This window comes from Martes martes (assembly GCF_963455335.1).
Source record: "Martes martes genome assembly, chromosome: 16".
In the NCBI taxonomy this organism is placed as follows: Eukaryota; Metazoa; Chordata; class Mammalia; order Carnivora; family Mustelidae; genus Martes; species Martes martes.
This window is the reverse complement of record NC_137904.1, coordinates 48402520-48417333: the sequence shown is the minus strand read 5'-3', so window position 1 is coordinate 48417333 and position 14814 is coordinate 48402520. Positions and strand designations below refer to the sequence as shown.

Sequence of the window (14814 nt, the reverse complement as noted above, 5' to 3'; positions counted from 1 at the left end):
GTGGGGCGGGAGCCTGGAGCTCCTCCGAGGCCTGGTCATCCGGAGGGATCAGGCTTCGGTGGGAAGGGAGGAGGTGGGTGATCCGGAAAGAAAAGCAGCGACAAATCGTTGCCAGGGAGGATGCGACCTCCTTGTCTTTAATTGCTGAGCTGAGCAGTCCTCCCAGAGAGTCTCGGGAAAATGGATATTTTTGGAAGAGCTTCCCATCCCTTTGAAGATCAGATGTACAGGAGGGAGGGCATTAAGGAGAAGGTCTGGAAGTCCTGGCAATGCCTCATCAGTAAATGAATTAATTAGTGCCTAATGATTAGGTACAATTCTGGATTCCCAGGCACCACTGATTACATGGGTGTGTCCCTCACTTTCTGGCACTGGGGGCACCTGTGAAGGGAGAGTCTTCCAGACCTGGCTTCATGTCCATGGAGCATCACCCCCAGCACCCCAGGTGCAGAGAGCTCCTCACCTAAACCTCCCACTCATCCGGCAGGTGGAGAAACTGAGGCCTGGAGAAGGCAGTGCAGAGGGTTCCTAAGCCAGTTCCAGGTGGAGCCGGGGCTAGAACCCCAGACTCCCGGCCTGCACTTAAGGCAGCGGTTAATCAGCAGCTCGTACCCAGGCACTGACATCTTCCTTGGGGTCATGTCAAGTCACCCTTGGAGATAAGAGTGGAGTGAGCTCATAAGGAGAGGCAGGGCTGTAGCCATAGAAAGCCTGGCCGGCCCCACTCAGCAGTGTGGACTTAACCATGGAGGCAATGGGGAGTCACAGAAGGGTTGATGGGAAACCAGGGTCAGAGAGCCGGTGCCTTGGACTGGGGCAGTGGCTCCGGGGATGGAGGGAAAGTCGGCTCAGAAGTGAACATCACTTTGGAGGTGAAATTGACAGGACCCGGTGCTGTGGAGAGACAGAAGGGCCTCCTTCTGGGAGCAGCCTTTTGGCACCTTGCCAGGCACCAGCCCCTTGGAGCCCTGCACGGACTGGGCACACAGCACCAGGAGTGGAGCCATGGCCCTGTGACCCTGTGACCTTGGGCAGCCATCAGCCTCTGCCTCCATTTCCTAACTGTAAAATGGGCCCTACTATATTGGAAGCTGGTGGGTGGCACACACCAAGCTCTCTTCTTAGGTCCCTCTGCCCTTCCCCCGACCTGCACTTCCTCCCCACCCCCTCCTCTCGGGTCTAAGAACTGGTTGCAGACACAGAAACCTGTGTGGTCTGGCTTTTCCAACCTCCCCTGGCCCTCCTACCCCTCCTGGGTTGCAGCCACCCACCCGAACACCCTTAATGTAGCTGGTAAAGGAGAGGGGGCAGGAGGAGGAACGTGGGAGCTCTGAGCTGAAGGCGAGCACTCTGGCCTTCTCATCGTCAGACCAGGGGCCAAAGGGCCATAAGAGGGGGAAAATGTGTCAAGGTCACTCGGCAAGTCTCCAAGTGAACCACCTGGGGTCTGGTCACCCTTGGCACCCCCTTGGGCCTCGGGGCCCAGACTCACCAGACCCCAAGAACCCACCTAGTTACCCCCAGCCCTCCCTCCGACAGGACAGGGCCCCTGGCCTGCAGCTGTTGCTCTCTTCATAAGCAGGAGCTGTGAGTCATTGGCAGGGGAGAGCAAATTAATTCTGAGGATGACAGGTGGTGTGACAAGGAGCTGCAAAGCCTGGAGGTGGAGGCTCAGGAGGCCGAGGGCCTCAGAGTAGAAGGTGTTTATGTGAGGATCAAGTATCCAACAGACCCTGGGCAGTCCTCCCCCGCCCCACCAGCCCTGCGAGCCTGCATGGGAGGCTCAGCCCCCTGCCCGTGGATCTAAAACTGCATCCCCCACCTCCTGGCTACAGGGCCCTGGATGGACCTCCTACCTTCTGAGCTCCAAGTGGGGGCGATTCTGATGTTTCCTGCCCGAGCTCATAGGGTTGTTCTAGGCTTATCCCGACTAACCCAGTTTGTCAGACACACTTGCAGGCAAATTTCAGCTTCACCTCCTGCCAGCTGGTGACCTTGGGCAAGTTCTCTAACCACTCAGAGCCTTGGAAACCTCACTATGTTATGAGAACTATAGAGTTATGTACAACATCACCCAGGGGTATTGTGGGAATCAGCAGTAGAGAGCACAGAGTTGGTCTTGGGTAAACAGTGGTTGCATCCACAAGACGTACTACAGTCCTGTCGTTGTCAGAATTATTTCCCCCACCTCCAACAGGTCCCAAGCTCTCCCCATCCTGTCCCACCTCCCAGCAGTGGGTCCACCCTTCCATAGGCTTCCTTACTTGTGGTGTTGTAGCGGACACCGTAGAAATAGGCGGGGCAGGGTCGAACCACCAGCTGCCCCGCCGGGCTCCGGGGCCAGCAGGTACCAATAAGGTCCACAGAAGCATTGCACTGCAGTCCTGGGGGCAGAGACAGCTGGTAAGGCAGGGCGAGCTCCCCACTCCAGTAGCCTCCCCACGTCCCCACACGCACACACCAGCTGGGAACAAGATGGGAGCAATGACCCCAGTGTAGAGATGATCTCATCTTAGGCAGAGGAGCCATCAAGGAAAGGAATCTGAATTTGATGCTACGGCACTAGAGAGCCAGCTTGGGTTCTAGAGTAGAGGAGGAACAGAAACAGCTGAAGGTGGTGTTGAAAGCTGAGATCTTGACTAGCATTTAGAGAAAATTCCGGACATACTTCCGGTCCTCCACTCTGTAGCCCGAGGACACTTCTCTTGGCCCCTCATTTGGTAGAGATTGGACCTCTGAGACTTCACAGTCTGGAGCAGCCCGGAACAGAACCAGCCAATCCTCGATCTAGCCCCTTGCACATGTCAGTGGAACCAGACCACATCCACTCCGACTCTGTGGTGAGGAACCGGTTAAATGAAGTTGGCTGTGCTCTTCCCTCGCTTGATAACCACACTTACTGAACATGCAGTGTTTGCGTTTGGACTGTGCTGGGCCCTAGCAGAGGACTGATGGAGAAGGGAGCCACAGGGAGACAAAAGAGGGAGAAACCACCTAGGGGGAGGGGAAAGGATACTGAACCAATAGTGTGGGACACTCACTTCAGATGGGCTCTGCTACTAATTTCTTGTGTGACCACAGGCACGTCGCTTGCTCTTTAATCCTCTGTGTCTTTATTTTTTTTAAAGACTTTTATTTATTTATGAGAGAGAGAGAGTCGGGGGAGGAGCAGAGGGAGACACACAAGCAGACTCTGCATCAAGCATGGAGGCCGATGAAGGGCTCTATCCCAGGACTCTGAGATCATGACCTGAACCCAGGCCAAGAGTCAGACGCTGAACCGACTGAGCCACCCAGGAAATGGACCAGTCTTTGTGTCTTTATAATAAAATGAAGAGGTTGGATAGGCCCAGAAATTCTTAATTTCAGTCTACTGGAATCTTTAAGGGTTCACAGAGACTCTGAAGTTAAGTGAAAAAATTGGTGTATATATGATCTTAATTGGGAAAGGGACCGTGGCTTTCATGAGATTCTCAAAGAGATCTATGACTCCAAAAAGATGTCAAAGTCCAAGTATTTTCCAAACATCCAAATATTTTCCCTTAATTGAAGAGCACTTTGGGTTTTGTTTTTTTTTTAAAGGTCATTTGTTTGTCAGAGAGTGGTGGGGGGCAGGGGAGAGTGCACAGCAGGGGGAGCGGCAGGCAGAGGGAGAAGCAGGCTCCCCTCTGAGCAGGGAGCCTGATGTGGGACTGGATCCCAGGACCCTGGAATCATGACCTGAGCCGAAGGCAGACGTTTAACTGACTGAGCCACCCAGGCATCCTTTGAAGAACTCTTTGGAGTGGAGTGTGTGCATATGTGTATGTATGCCTGTCTCTTGGGGCAGAATGGAGGCCACAGGAATACTTTTGGAGGGTAGGGAGGTTTTTAGTCTCCAGGGAGGGGGGTGGGAAGCTGGGCCGAGATGGCCTTGGCACCTCTCGTGATGCTGCCCCCTCTTTCCCTGCCTGTGGGTGCCCCTCTTCCACAAAAGGCCAGCACACCAGTCCTGTTGGGACCCGGTGTGCCCATCCCAATGGGAGAGGGTGAGTAATTCTTGGGACTGGCGCAAGAATGCACAGACAAGCCAGGAAAGCCACGAACCAATGCAGAGGCCGCCTCTTCAGGGCCGGGCATCAGCATCAGTCAAGCCCCGGCTGGGGCCCCCCTGCCATCTCCTCCCCACGTTAGCCTGATCTCAGTCTCTCTGGAAAGAGCCCAGGGTTAGATGGACGTCCTTCCCCTGCTGGATGCTGGGCGGTGCCCAGCAGTCCGTGTACCCAGTGCTGGTTTTTCTTTCTAATCAAAGTGATCCATAGGATGTTCCTGCAAATCGGGGCTTGGAGCAGAGGCCTTGAGACCAAGAGGTTTAACTGAAAGAGAAAGAAGTCTGGTTTGGAGCTTCATGGACACGGGGAGCTGGTGGGCTTTTGGTGCTGCGCCACAGTACAGCCTCTGTGAATGGCATCATAGTGTGGTGGGCAGGGTGGTGGGTTGGGCAGAGAGGAAAGCAGCTTGTGGTTGTAATCTCTCATGGGTCATGCCACTTGTGCTGAGCCCAGAGGCGGGGGGAAGCTAGAGGCAAGTGTCCACAGGGAGGGGAGGATAATATAATGGACCATGCTCTGGTTTTTCAAGGCCCATTGTCATCCATCTCTTTAGTGCTCATCCACCCTGCAATGTCATCAGTCCCTTTCTACAGATGAGGAAACTGAGGCACAGGGATGTTAAGTGGCTTGCTCAAAGTCATGGGTCAACAAGTGAAAGAACCAAGAAGTATAGCCAGGTGTTTTTGACTTGAAACAGTGCGCTTTTTCTATTATGCCACATTTTGTGCCAATAAAGGGAGGGGAGGAAGCCCAGGAGGCAGCGGGGAAGGCTGCGACAGTTTTGAGGGCTGTGTGCTAGACATGTGCCAGGTACTTTGCATAGACCTTCTGATTGAATGATATCATTGTACCTTCCTCAGACAGCTGCTCATTCATTCATTCACTTACTCATTCATTCACAGTGTCTCCTGAGCTGGGCGCTGAGAATAGTAAACAGAACGTCATGCGTGGCAGCACCTGGAACTTGTCTATCGTGCTCTCTCAGCGTAGGCGCTGCCCTCCACCCTCCTTCCCTCTCCCCTCTCTCTCCTGCCCTGGACACTTCCCCAGAGCCCCTTTGGCAAAGAACAGAGGGCCAGGCATGCCCGGGCACCAGCCATAGCCAGGATCAGACTAGAGCCAAGGCAGAAACCAGTTACTAAGCAGATGGCACCTTCTGACCTCGATGACCACATACCAGCCAATGGCTGGAGCCCTGACCCACCCGCAGCTGGTGGGTAGGTATGGGGGAGGGTGGAAGCAGGCGGAACAGACACTATTTGCCTCTAGTCTGGTATGGATTAGGGTTCCTTAGCACCTACTATGGGTCTCACACCACCTGCCGTGGTGAGTGCTAATTCTCTCCAATTTACAGGTAAGGAAACTGAGGTCCGGGCAGTCAAACTGTTTATGCAGAATCACACAAACACTAACAGGTAGAAGCCGGGTTTGACACCTGTCCCGCGCTCTTCCCACGGCACCACAGAGGTCCCCAGTCTGGGCCACTGGCCCTCATAGCATTTGGTTGCACAGTTTCTAGCCCCTGCTGCCTATGTAGAGACCTAAAGGGAGTAAGAGAGGGGGCCATGTGCACATCTGGGGTAAGAGTGTTCTAGGTAGGGGGAATAGCACATGCAAAGGCCCTGAGGCTAGTGTGTACTTGGCATATCTGAGGTTTTGACATTCCTATCACTTGGTGGCTTGCCCCCTCCTTAGTGAGGTGGCTAGGTCCCTTAAGTGTTTTTTTTCTGGAGGCAGGGGGTGGAGCCAAGTGGGCTAAAGTAATGCGTAAGACTCGTCCTGTGGCTTCCTCCATCTCCAAATGCACACACTCTGATGTTTGTGGGAGCACTGTGGTTAGACGGTCCCAAACCTGTGCCAGTGGAGGGAAGAGGAAAGAGGAACAGTGTGGACAGCTCCCTCTTGCCTCTGACAAAACCCCTGCTGAGTCAGGGTCCTTGGGGGGGCCTGTTTTAACAAACCCAATGAAAACCCTTTGAAGATGGCCTACTTAATGCTTGTGCACAATTGGGCACGGGTTTCTCGCCTCAAGTAGATGACATAGTTCCTTTCCCAGCAGGCTCAGTGTCCAAAAGCGCCCAGCAGATCCTTCTGTCGTAGAGAACTTCGGAAGGAAATCAGAATCTGGTTCCAGTCCCCAGTTATTTCGGGTGTCCCATCAGTGGCCTCTGAATGAACCAAAGGAGGTGGGCACCTAGCAGCAGCCCTGAAGTTGCGTGGTTTAGCTTAAGTGAGGAACTCAGCCAAAGCTGCCCAGAGGGAGAACAGCCAGGTGGCCCAAGGACAGTCTCTGAAACAGACACGCTTGCCCATTCAGAGGAAGGCACTGTTGGGATGAAGGGGTTGGGGCTCTGCCTGGGTCTCCGGCATGGAGAGGGTGGCAGAGGGCAGGCAGAGAGTCCTGCTCTTGTCTCCACCACCTTGTGGCTGAACTGCCTCTTTTTTGGCTGGGTAGAATGGAAAGATACCTTTGCGGGTGTGTGACTCATCAGGACAAGTGGGTGGGAGCCTCCTGTCCTGTGGGTTTGCGAGCTCTCCATTTTTGCATTCCTGGCACCTAGTAGAGTGCCAGGCGCATAGTAGGTCCTGAAGGAAATTGGGGGCTGTGTGTAAACCCTGTACAGGTGTGGGAAACTGCAGGGGTGACAGGCCACACCTGGCCCTGGGGACGATGCCTCTCCGGGCAGCCATGTATGTGGTGACCCATTTAGTTCAAATCTTGGGACTACTACTTAGTAACTGTGTGTGCTTGGGTAAGTTACTTAACCTCTCTGAGCCTTGGGTTCCTCTTCTATAAAATGAGGATAAAAGTACTTCCTGACAATATTGTTATGATGACTGAATGAGATTCAAGTACTTAGAATGGTATCTGACACACAGTAGGTCCTAAATAACTATTAGCTATCATTATTAATATTCATGACCTTAAGACAGGGGGTAGGAATAAATGACCCTGGGTCCTTGTCAACGGTATGAGTTCATTTGTCTCTGATGTCATGTCAATTAATTCTATTACTTTATGGCATTGTCATATTCATGCCATGATTTTATGATCTGCCAAGTCTGTGATCTGCCACATGACAGAGCTTTGACCCTGGGGACCCACCCTCTCCCTGCTCCTGGCATGTGAGAGGACCCCCAAAGGCCCCAACTCGGTGCCAGCCACCCCGGCCAGACGCCCATCCATCTGTCCCAGGCCCTCCACCCCACCCTCACCATCTGTCTCTACCAGTGCCCATCGGTCTGGGTAGGTCTTGGCAATAGCAGTCAAATAGCTCGTTCTCCGGGGCTCTTGTGCCGGGTGATGGATTGTATGCCGTGAAGCCCGCCAGGCTGGGCTGGGCAGAGGGTAGGGGCACAGAGTACCAAATCACCGGGGAATGAACGACATTCATCATGGCCTGTTGCCTCCAAGGACAGGTGACACCTGCATGGGCTCACAGACGTCACTCCTCCACACACAACGAGCAAGCGGATGGAGGCTGACCTGGCCCCAGTGCATGGGGGACTGCGGGGAGGGCCTTTCATCTCAGACTCGGCCCCTGGACAGGTGTCTTCCCTCCCTGTCTCTCTCCGCTAGAACTCCAGACTCTGGCTCAAGAATTTTCCTATTCCCCATGGCCTGGCTTAGCCAGCCCACCTGCTGGTCTTGGGGTCAGCCCTGGCTTCGGCTCAGAGCACTGGCTCTTGGCTGCCGGTTCGTACTCAGTCTCTCAGAGACTCACTGTGAAAGTGACTCCTTCAGGAAGCCTTCCTGGATTCATACCACCCCCGATCTATCCTCCCCGCCACCTCTAGTGTAATGAGCCATTCATGGCAAATGCCTTCCCCTCATTGCAGCTAGATGCAGTTCGCACTTTCGAAAGCCTGCTGATGTTACCAACAATCGTACACCGTGCTCGCTAGTGGCATGGCTCTCTACAGTCCGTAACAGATTGCCGCAAAACTCAGTCCATTTAGTTGTTACAGATCCTTGTGGCAGGTGTCACCCCTCCCCCAACTTTATAGCTTGGACAAAATGAGGCTCAAGGGGGTCAAAGGCCTGCTCATCCCTGGGGCTGCAAGAGGGGACCCCCAGGGCAGAAGGACAAGACAGCGCCGTGGTGAGCGTGGGACCCAGTTGGCCTTCTCCAAGTCCGGGCCTCTTCCGCTGTCCCAGCCTCCTCCCACAGTGAAGGCCCAGTAGGCCGGGCGGCAGCTGCCCTGAGGCCCAGGCTCAGAAGCTCATGCCTCCTGCTTCCCTGCGGGCACCCTGTGGCCCCCTCTCTGCCAGCCTGCGCCTGGTGTTCCGCTTCCCAGGACATGAGTTTGTGGGCTTGACTCCGGACCAGATAGCGAGCCCCTCTTTGTCCCCCTCGTGCCTTCCAGGGGGCCCAGTGCCCAACAGCGCTCAATGCACGAGTTGGATTGAATCAAGGAGAGACCTGAAGAGGAAACCGAGTCACCAGAGAACAGTGAGCCTCCTGGAGACCTTCCAGCGCTGGGCCCTTGGCTGCACCGCAACCTCTCCAGGAGCCCTGCTTCAAGTGGCCAGGGCGAGGGTTCAGGGTCCACACCCAAAGTCAGAAAAGACCCGGCCTTGGACGCCACAGGCCTGACCCTGCCATGCCTTGGTTTCCTCTCCTGTACGGACGCTGAGTCTTAAACGCTCATGAGAAGAAAGATAATTCTACAAAAGGACTTTGCAAATGGTGTGCTTGTACAAGTTAGGAGTAACATTTGTAGTTACGCCATATTTTCTACAGAGGAGGTATAAAGCCAGGCTGCCTCGGCTCCAACCTTGGCTCTGGGACTTACTAGTTTTTTTCCTCTGTGCCTTGGTTTCCCTAGGTGTAAATGAACATTGGGTTACTATCTCTCTAGTACTTCCAAGAGTGCCTGATGTGGAGTTAGCACCCGACGGATTTCCGGAGTTTCTGGCTCCAACGGTTCTCACAGCGAGGGCTGGGGTGACTTCCCCCATTGCCCGCCCCACGGCTGATGCTGTGACCTTGGAGCAGTTCTCCTTCCCACCACCCGTATACCAACTTCAGGACCCTCCTGAGCACAGTTCTCTACAGAGGGGTGATGAGCCGCATGGGGGTCAGGAGGGGAAATCTCTCTACTCTTTCTGTCTTGGGGCAAGGCTCTGTGTGCAGGCCCTGGGAGACCCGAGGAGGGGGCTGTGGAGACCTGGAATCTTGCCTGACAAGGGGAGGGAGACTCACCAGAGACATTGCTGACCAGGGACAGGCTCTCGCAGTGCTGGTCCTGGAAGGAGGCGGAGATTGGGTTCAGCCCCAGCAGGAGCAGGGCCTGTGGGCACAGAGAGGCGAGGGACTCGGTTAGACCATGCGGGGAACTTCCTGCTTCCCCTCGCTTCCTGCTCACCCCACCTTGCCCTCCCCCTACCCCCATGTCCTCTGTGTCTGGAAGGTCTGGAACTGCCCTGCTCTAGAAGGGCTTGGAAGGGAAGTGGGTAACAACAGTAGGAGCCTAGGTTCCCGGGACAATGGTGAACCTGGTTCCTGAGGGCTGGGTCTTCATGGAGGCTGCGCCTGAGGAACTGTGCTCTGTGCTCTGAGGCTGTGCTCAGAGGACCCCCATCCCCACCCAGCTAATCACCAGTCCCTACAAATTCGGCCTCATCCTTCCCCAAGCCTTTTATATCTGCCACGGGTCTTTCTTGTCCCCGGGGCTGCAGTGGCTGTCTGTGTTTCCAGATGAGAAACAGTGGCCCACAGTGCTGAAGGGGTACATGCCTCTGGAAAGACAGCCGCCCTATTCCAGGGAGAACTTTTGTCCCATACCCTCCCAGGGGCTCCATGTCACTCTGACTCCAGAATTTCAGCCCACGTGGGAGGAGAGTGACAGGGTCCCCTTCAACTAACACCCTCACACAATCACTCTGTCCCCCTCCCTTGAGGTCACCCTCCACCACACACATACGGATTTAGAGTCCAAAGAGCCCTGGCATCCAGGCCTGGTTTCACTGTGTTGCCGGAGGCAGGTTACTTGACCTCTCTGGGCCTTATTTCCTCACGTGGAAACAGTCCTCCCTCCCAGGTTCCCCTGACGCACTGTTGTAGGAGTCCTTTGCGAGTAGCACAGCGTGACCCGCAAGGACAAGCACTTTGTTTAGTTCATGGCGCTCAAATTCCCTGACTACTTTCATGGACCGCCCTGTGTTTCAGGTCTACAAAGGGCACTCCACAGGTTTTTATTTAGTCATAGGTCAGAGGCAAGGCAGTGGTCTCCCCTGGGATTTGAGGTTCAAGAGGATAAGAAGCATGTGGGGGACTGGGGTATGGAGTGGGCATTGTAACGAGCCCCTCCTTCCACTTGTTGGGACGTGGGTGCCAATGACCAGCACAGCTCCGTCTGCCTGACCAGGGTCCCAAGGCAGGGAGCCTCACGGAGGTGGCTCTCCACCTGACCACCCTGCTCCCTGCTCTTTCTTCTGGGGTCTCCTCCCTGATGCCCTCTCCTAGGCCCCCCGGTGATGGTATCTCAGCACCAGTCCATTTCCACACAGTCCACAAACTTCTCTACAGAACTTCGGAAACAGACAGGAAGATCTAGACGCTGTCTTAGCCACTTCCCAGTGGGGAACTGAGATCGGGGGAGAGCTAGGGGCTGGTCCCATGGCCAGCAGGTCTCTGTTAGAACAGCACACAGCCTTGGTGCACAGCCCTCTGGGACCAGGGCGAGGAAAGCGAGGCACCCACCTTGGGTCCAAATTTTCAAGGGATGCCAAAAAGACACATAATATTTTAATGCAAACTTTTTTTAAAACTCTAAATTAATGCAAAAAAAATCCACGATGAACAAAATATCAAAAACTTCTTAAGAAAGACAGGCTCTGTAATAGTGCTGGGCCTACTGGAGCTTGGAGTAAAAGGAACAATCGGGAATGATATTAGCATATCGTTTATCTTCATTATGAGATTTTGGACACCTTTAAATTTTGTGCTTGAGGAGAATGCCTCACTTGCCTCATGCTAGTCCTGACCCTGCCCTGATCTCCCCAAACTGGACACCCCCATCCCACCATTCCCGATGTCTATGTCCTCCCCTCACTTGGTCTCCTCCCCACTCACCCTTTCTGGACCTCAGGACCTTCTCCCAGTCCTTAGAAGCAGCCCGACCTCCCTTTCCCAGAGGTGAACTTTCCTTGCTCACCTGCCAAGGATCTCCTCTCCTACCCCGCCCCTCCCCATCAGTGCCACCCACCTTCCCCAGTAGCTGCCCCTTCCACCCCTATCTCACGACAGAGGCAGGCTCTACTCCCTTCTCTCCCACCTTCCATTCCAAGATGGAATCAAGTGCTCCCCACTCTGGTCAGAGTCCATCCCACACCCCACCTCCTGCAGGAAACGCCCCTTGACCCGAATGATTAACCCACACGTCCCCTCAGCACATGCCTGAGTCCTTCGTGGGCTTTGTTCTATTCCCTTGCTAGCACACTCCTGTCACATCGTAGGAGTCTTTCTGCTCTGACTGGGCCAAACCCCAGCCTAAGAAACGTATCCCCAGCCCTGTACCCCCGCTCTCTGCCCAGCACACGGGACACTCAGCTAACTCGCTCCTGGGACTTGGAAGTGATTAGAACAAACCCATTCATCTCTTTGGCCCCAAGGAACTTCCAACACTTTATTAATCAGTAATTAAACTTCACAGTCCCCAGAGAGATGGAGAACTATCTTTACCCTCATTTTCCAAATGAAAACGCAGGAGAGAGAGAGGAGGAAGCCGCTAGACTAGCCAGCAGCTCTTGCTAGTGAAGCAAGCCTGCATTGCTCAGCTCACCATGTGCCCAGAGACGGACTACTCTGCTGGGATGGCCAGAGGCCCCTTCTAGAAGGGGGTTAGGAATCCCTGCCCCAGCTTGTCCCCTGACCACTGCCTCTGCCGCCTCCCAACACACAGACACACACAGAATGGAAGCAGGGCTCCCAGAGCCAGTGGTCACAGGCCAACAAAAGAAACTGGAAATGCTCTATTTAAAAATATCAGCCCGAGGGGCGCCTGGGTGGCTCAGTGGGTTAAAGCCTCTGCCTTCGGCTCAGGTCATGATCCCGGGGTCCTGGGATGGAGCCCCGCATCAGACTCTCTGCTCGGCGGGGAGCCTTCTTCCTCCTCTCTCTGCCTGCCTCTCTGCCTACTTGTAATCTCTGTCAAATAAATAAATAAATAAATCTTTAAAAAAAATAAAAATAAAAAAATAAATAAAAATATCAGCCCGAGGCACCTGGGTGGCTCAGTGGATTAAGCCGCTGCCTTCGGCTCAGGTCATGATCTCAGTGTCCTGGGACTGAGCCCCGCATCTGCCTCAGCATCCCTGCTGAGCAGAGAGCCTGCTTCCCCCTCTCTGCCTGACTCTCTGCCTACTTGTGATCTCTCTCTCTGTCAAGTAAATAAATAAGATCTTTAAAAAAAACAAAATAAAATAAAATAAAAATATCAGCCCCCCACCCCCGACATTCCACCATTCTCCTTCTAATCCTGAAACCCGGCTTTGTGCTTTGCATCTTGGTCTTTCAAATCCCGCTTGAAAGCACACGCGTTCTATCCACACTGAATTCCTTATCAATGCCCGGCCACCAGATGGAGCAGGCGCCCCCTCACCTTTGCCTGTGCGGTTCTTTGTCCCCCCTGCGCCCCCTCCTGGCCCACCACCTCACCCAGTCAGCCCTCCAGTCCTCCAGAGCCAGTTCCGGAGGCCACCCCCACCCCCGGCCCCCGCACCTTAGCAGCAGTTTCCCCCAACCCTCCAGAGCAAAGCAACACGGTCACGCCGTCAATGGACCCAGGCTCCCGTGCGCGTGGCCACAGACCCAGGAGCTCACAATGCTCACAGACGGAGCATGAACCCGTCTCAGTACAAAGCACTGCCTCCCCTCAGTTCTGACTACTGGCAAAGACACAGGCCCGAAGATCTTCGCTTCCTGCCTTAATGTCCTAGGGTTTGCAGAGGAGCAGAGGAAATCCAGATTCATCACGAAACCGGACCAAACGCCATGCAAAGGGCAAACGGCAAGCCTGTCCTTGGCTGGCTGCCTGTAACCTTGACCCTTACAGCGCACATGTGGTGGTTCACAAAGTCATTCTCTACCAACAGGGTTTGCACTGTGCCAAGAAAAATGCTTCTTCAAATTCCTGAACCAACCTCTCCTCTCAGGAAAGCTCAGTTCTATATAGAATCAGTATCGGTACCATGTCTTGCTCTGTGGAAGGACTTGCAAAGGCTTCTGGCTTATTCCTGAATCACACTTCCAGGAAAAAGTCTGGAATGTTCCTGTATATTTCCTCTCTACCGAACACTTTCCAGGTTATTGTTTGTTTCCTTCTAAGGCTGAGGGTTCTTTTTTTTTTTTAATATTTTTTATTTATTTGATAGACAGAGATCACAAGTAGGCGGAGAGGCAGGCAGAGAGAGAGGGGGAAGCAGGCTCTCCGCTGAGCAGAGAGCCCGATGTGGGGCTCGATCCCAGGACCCTGAGACCATGACCCGAGCCAAAGTCAGAGGCCCAACCCACTGAGCCACCCAGGCGCCCCTAAGGCTGAGGGTTCTTGATCTGGGTCCACAAACACACAAGAGCCTGTATGGAAAGCAGCGTGTGGTGCTGCGTGATGACTATTTTCCCCAGGGAGGGCGCAGAGCTTTCTCCACAGTTCAGGGAGCTCTTGCACCCAAAGTAGACGGCCAGAGCTTACGGTGGATGGGGCCACATCAGAGGCCTGGGCCTCCATCACATCGGACCATGTCATCCTCTCTCAAAGCAGACCTGAGCCGGTTTGGGCCTAGGAACCCCCACTTCCTTGGGCCGCTCCGCTGGCTCCTCCCTGCGGTCATTAACTCCAGCTGCTGGCTCTCCTTTCAGAGCCATTTCTGACAAACCAAGCTTTCAGGACTACGTGAGGTTTACCATTCCCCTCCAGCTGGTAGAGAAGACAAAAATGGCCCTAGGAAGCGGAAGCTGGCAAAGCTGACGCCCCACTTGTGTGTGCCAGCCCGTGGCCCCCCGGGCCCCAAACAAAGCCTGTGCCTCAGCGACAAATCGCTCCCCTCACCAGAGCCAAACCTTGAACGCAAACTCTGAGAAGGCCAAGGATGTGCTGCTGCTCGATTCCAGCATCACAGAAAATGACTGTTCAAGGACCCAGTGGGTCCCGGACAGGGCTGGCTCTGTGGAAAGCAGATGCGGCAGGTCTCATGCTCCCTATTTGATAGGGGTTTTAGTTGAGGTGCCCAAGGTCACAGAGCTGTTTTTAGCAGCTGCGTGGGAACTAGGAGCCAGAGGGCAGACTTTCAAGCAGATGGAGGTTGGAAGAAGGGGGATGGCCCAGATCAGGGCAGGGTGTGGAAAGAAAGGGTGGACAGAGGGGAGGGAAGGGTGCAGGGGCTCTCAGAGAGGGAGAGTGGGGGTCAGAGTCTGACAGCTGCTGCCCACCCCACCCCCCAGCCCCCTGCAGGCCAGCACGACGGCTGGAATTGAAGCTGCCATCCCGATTCCCAGTGTGACTCTGGCATAAAGGTTAATCACACCCAGAAAATGCTTATTAGAGGCCATAAATAACTACGCTGAAGCTCAGTCCGCTCCTTAAGGCACAAAAGTGCAATTTCCTTTGATGGGATGATTGGGTAATTAACCTTTTAGGGAGGGTCCTGAAGGGCCACTGGGGAGGGAGGAGAAGGATGGCCTGGAGGTCCCGGGGGCTGCCTCCGCCCCTCCCAAAGTTC

General features: G+C 54.4%; 1 protein-coding gene across 3 annotated transcripts in view; it reads right to left on the bottom strand.

The window, feature by feature from the left end:
- LOC308357331 (corticotropin-releasing factor receptor 1) overlaps positions 1-14814 on the bottom strand; it is a gene marked incomplete at both ends in the record, with an annotated part of 43384 nt that overhangs the window by 14239 nt on the left and 14331 nt on the right. For 2 of the 3 annotated variants that reach the window (XM_080826828.1, XM_080826829.1), the window contains 2 exons: positions 2265-2384; positions 9299-9386. In XM_080826828.1, coding sequence (XP_080682954.1) covers positions 2265-2384; positions 9299-9386 — 208 coding nt within the window. The remainder of the gene's footprint in view (positions 1-2264; positions 2385-9298; positions 9387-14814) is intronic. The other variant, XM_080826830.1, reaches the window with a different exon arrangement.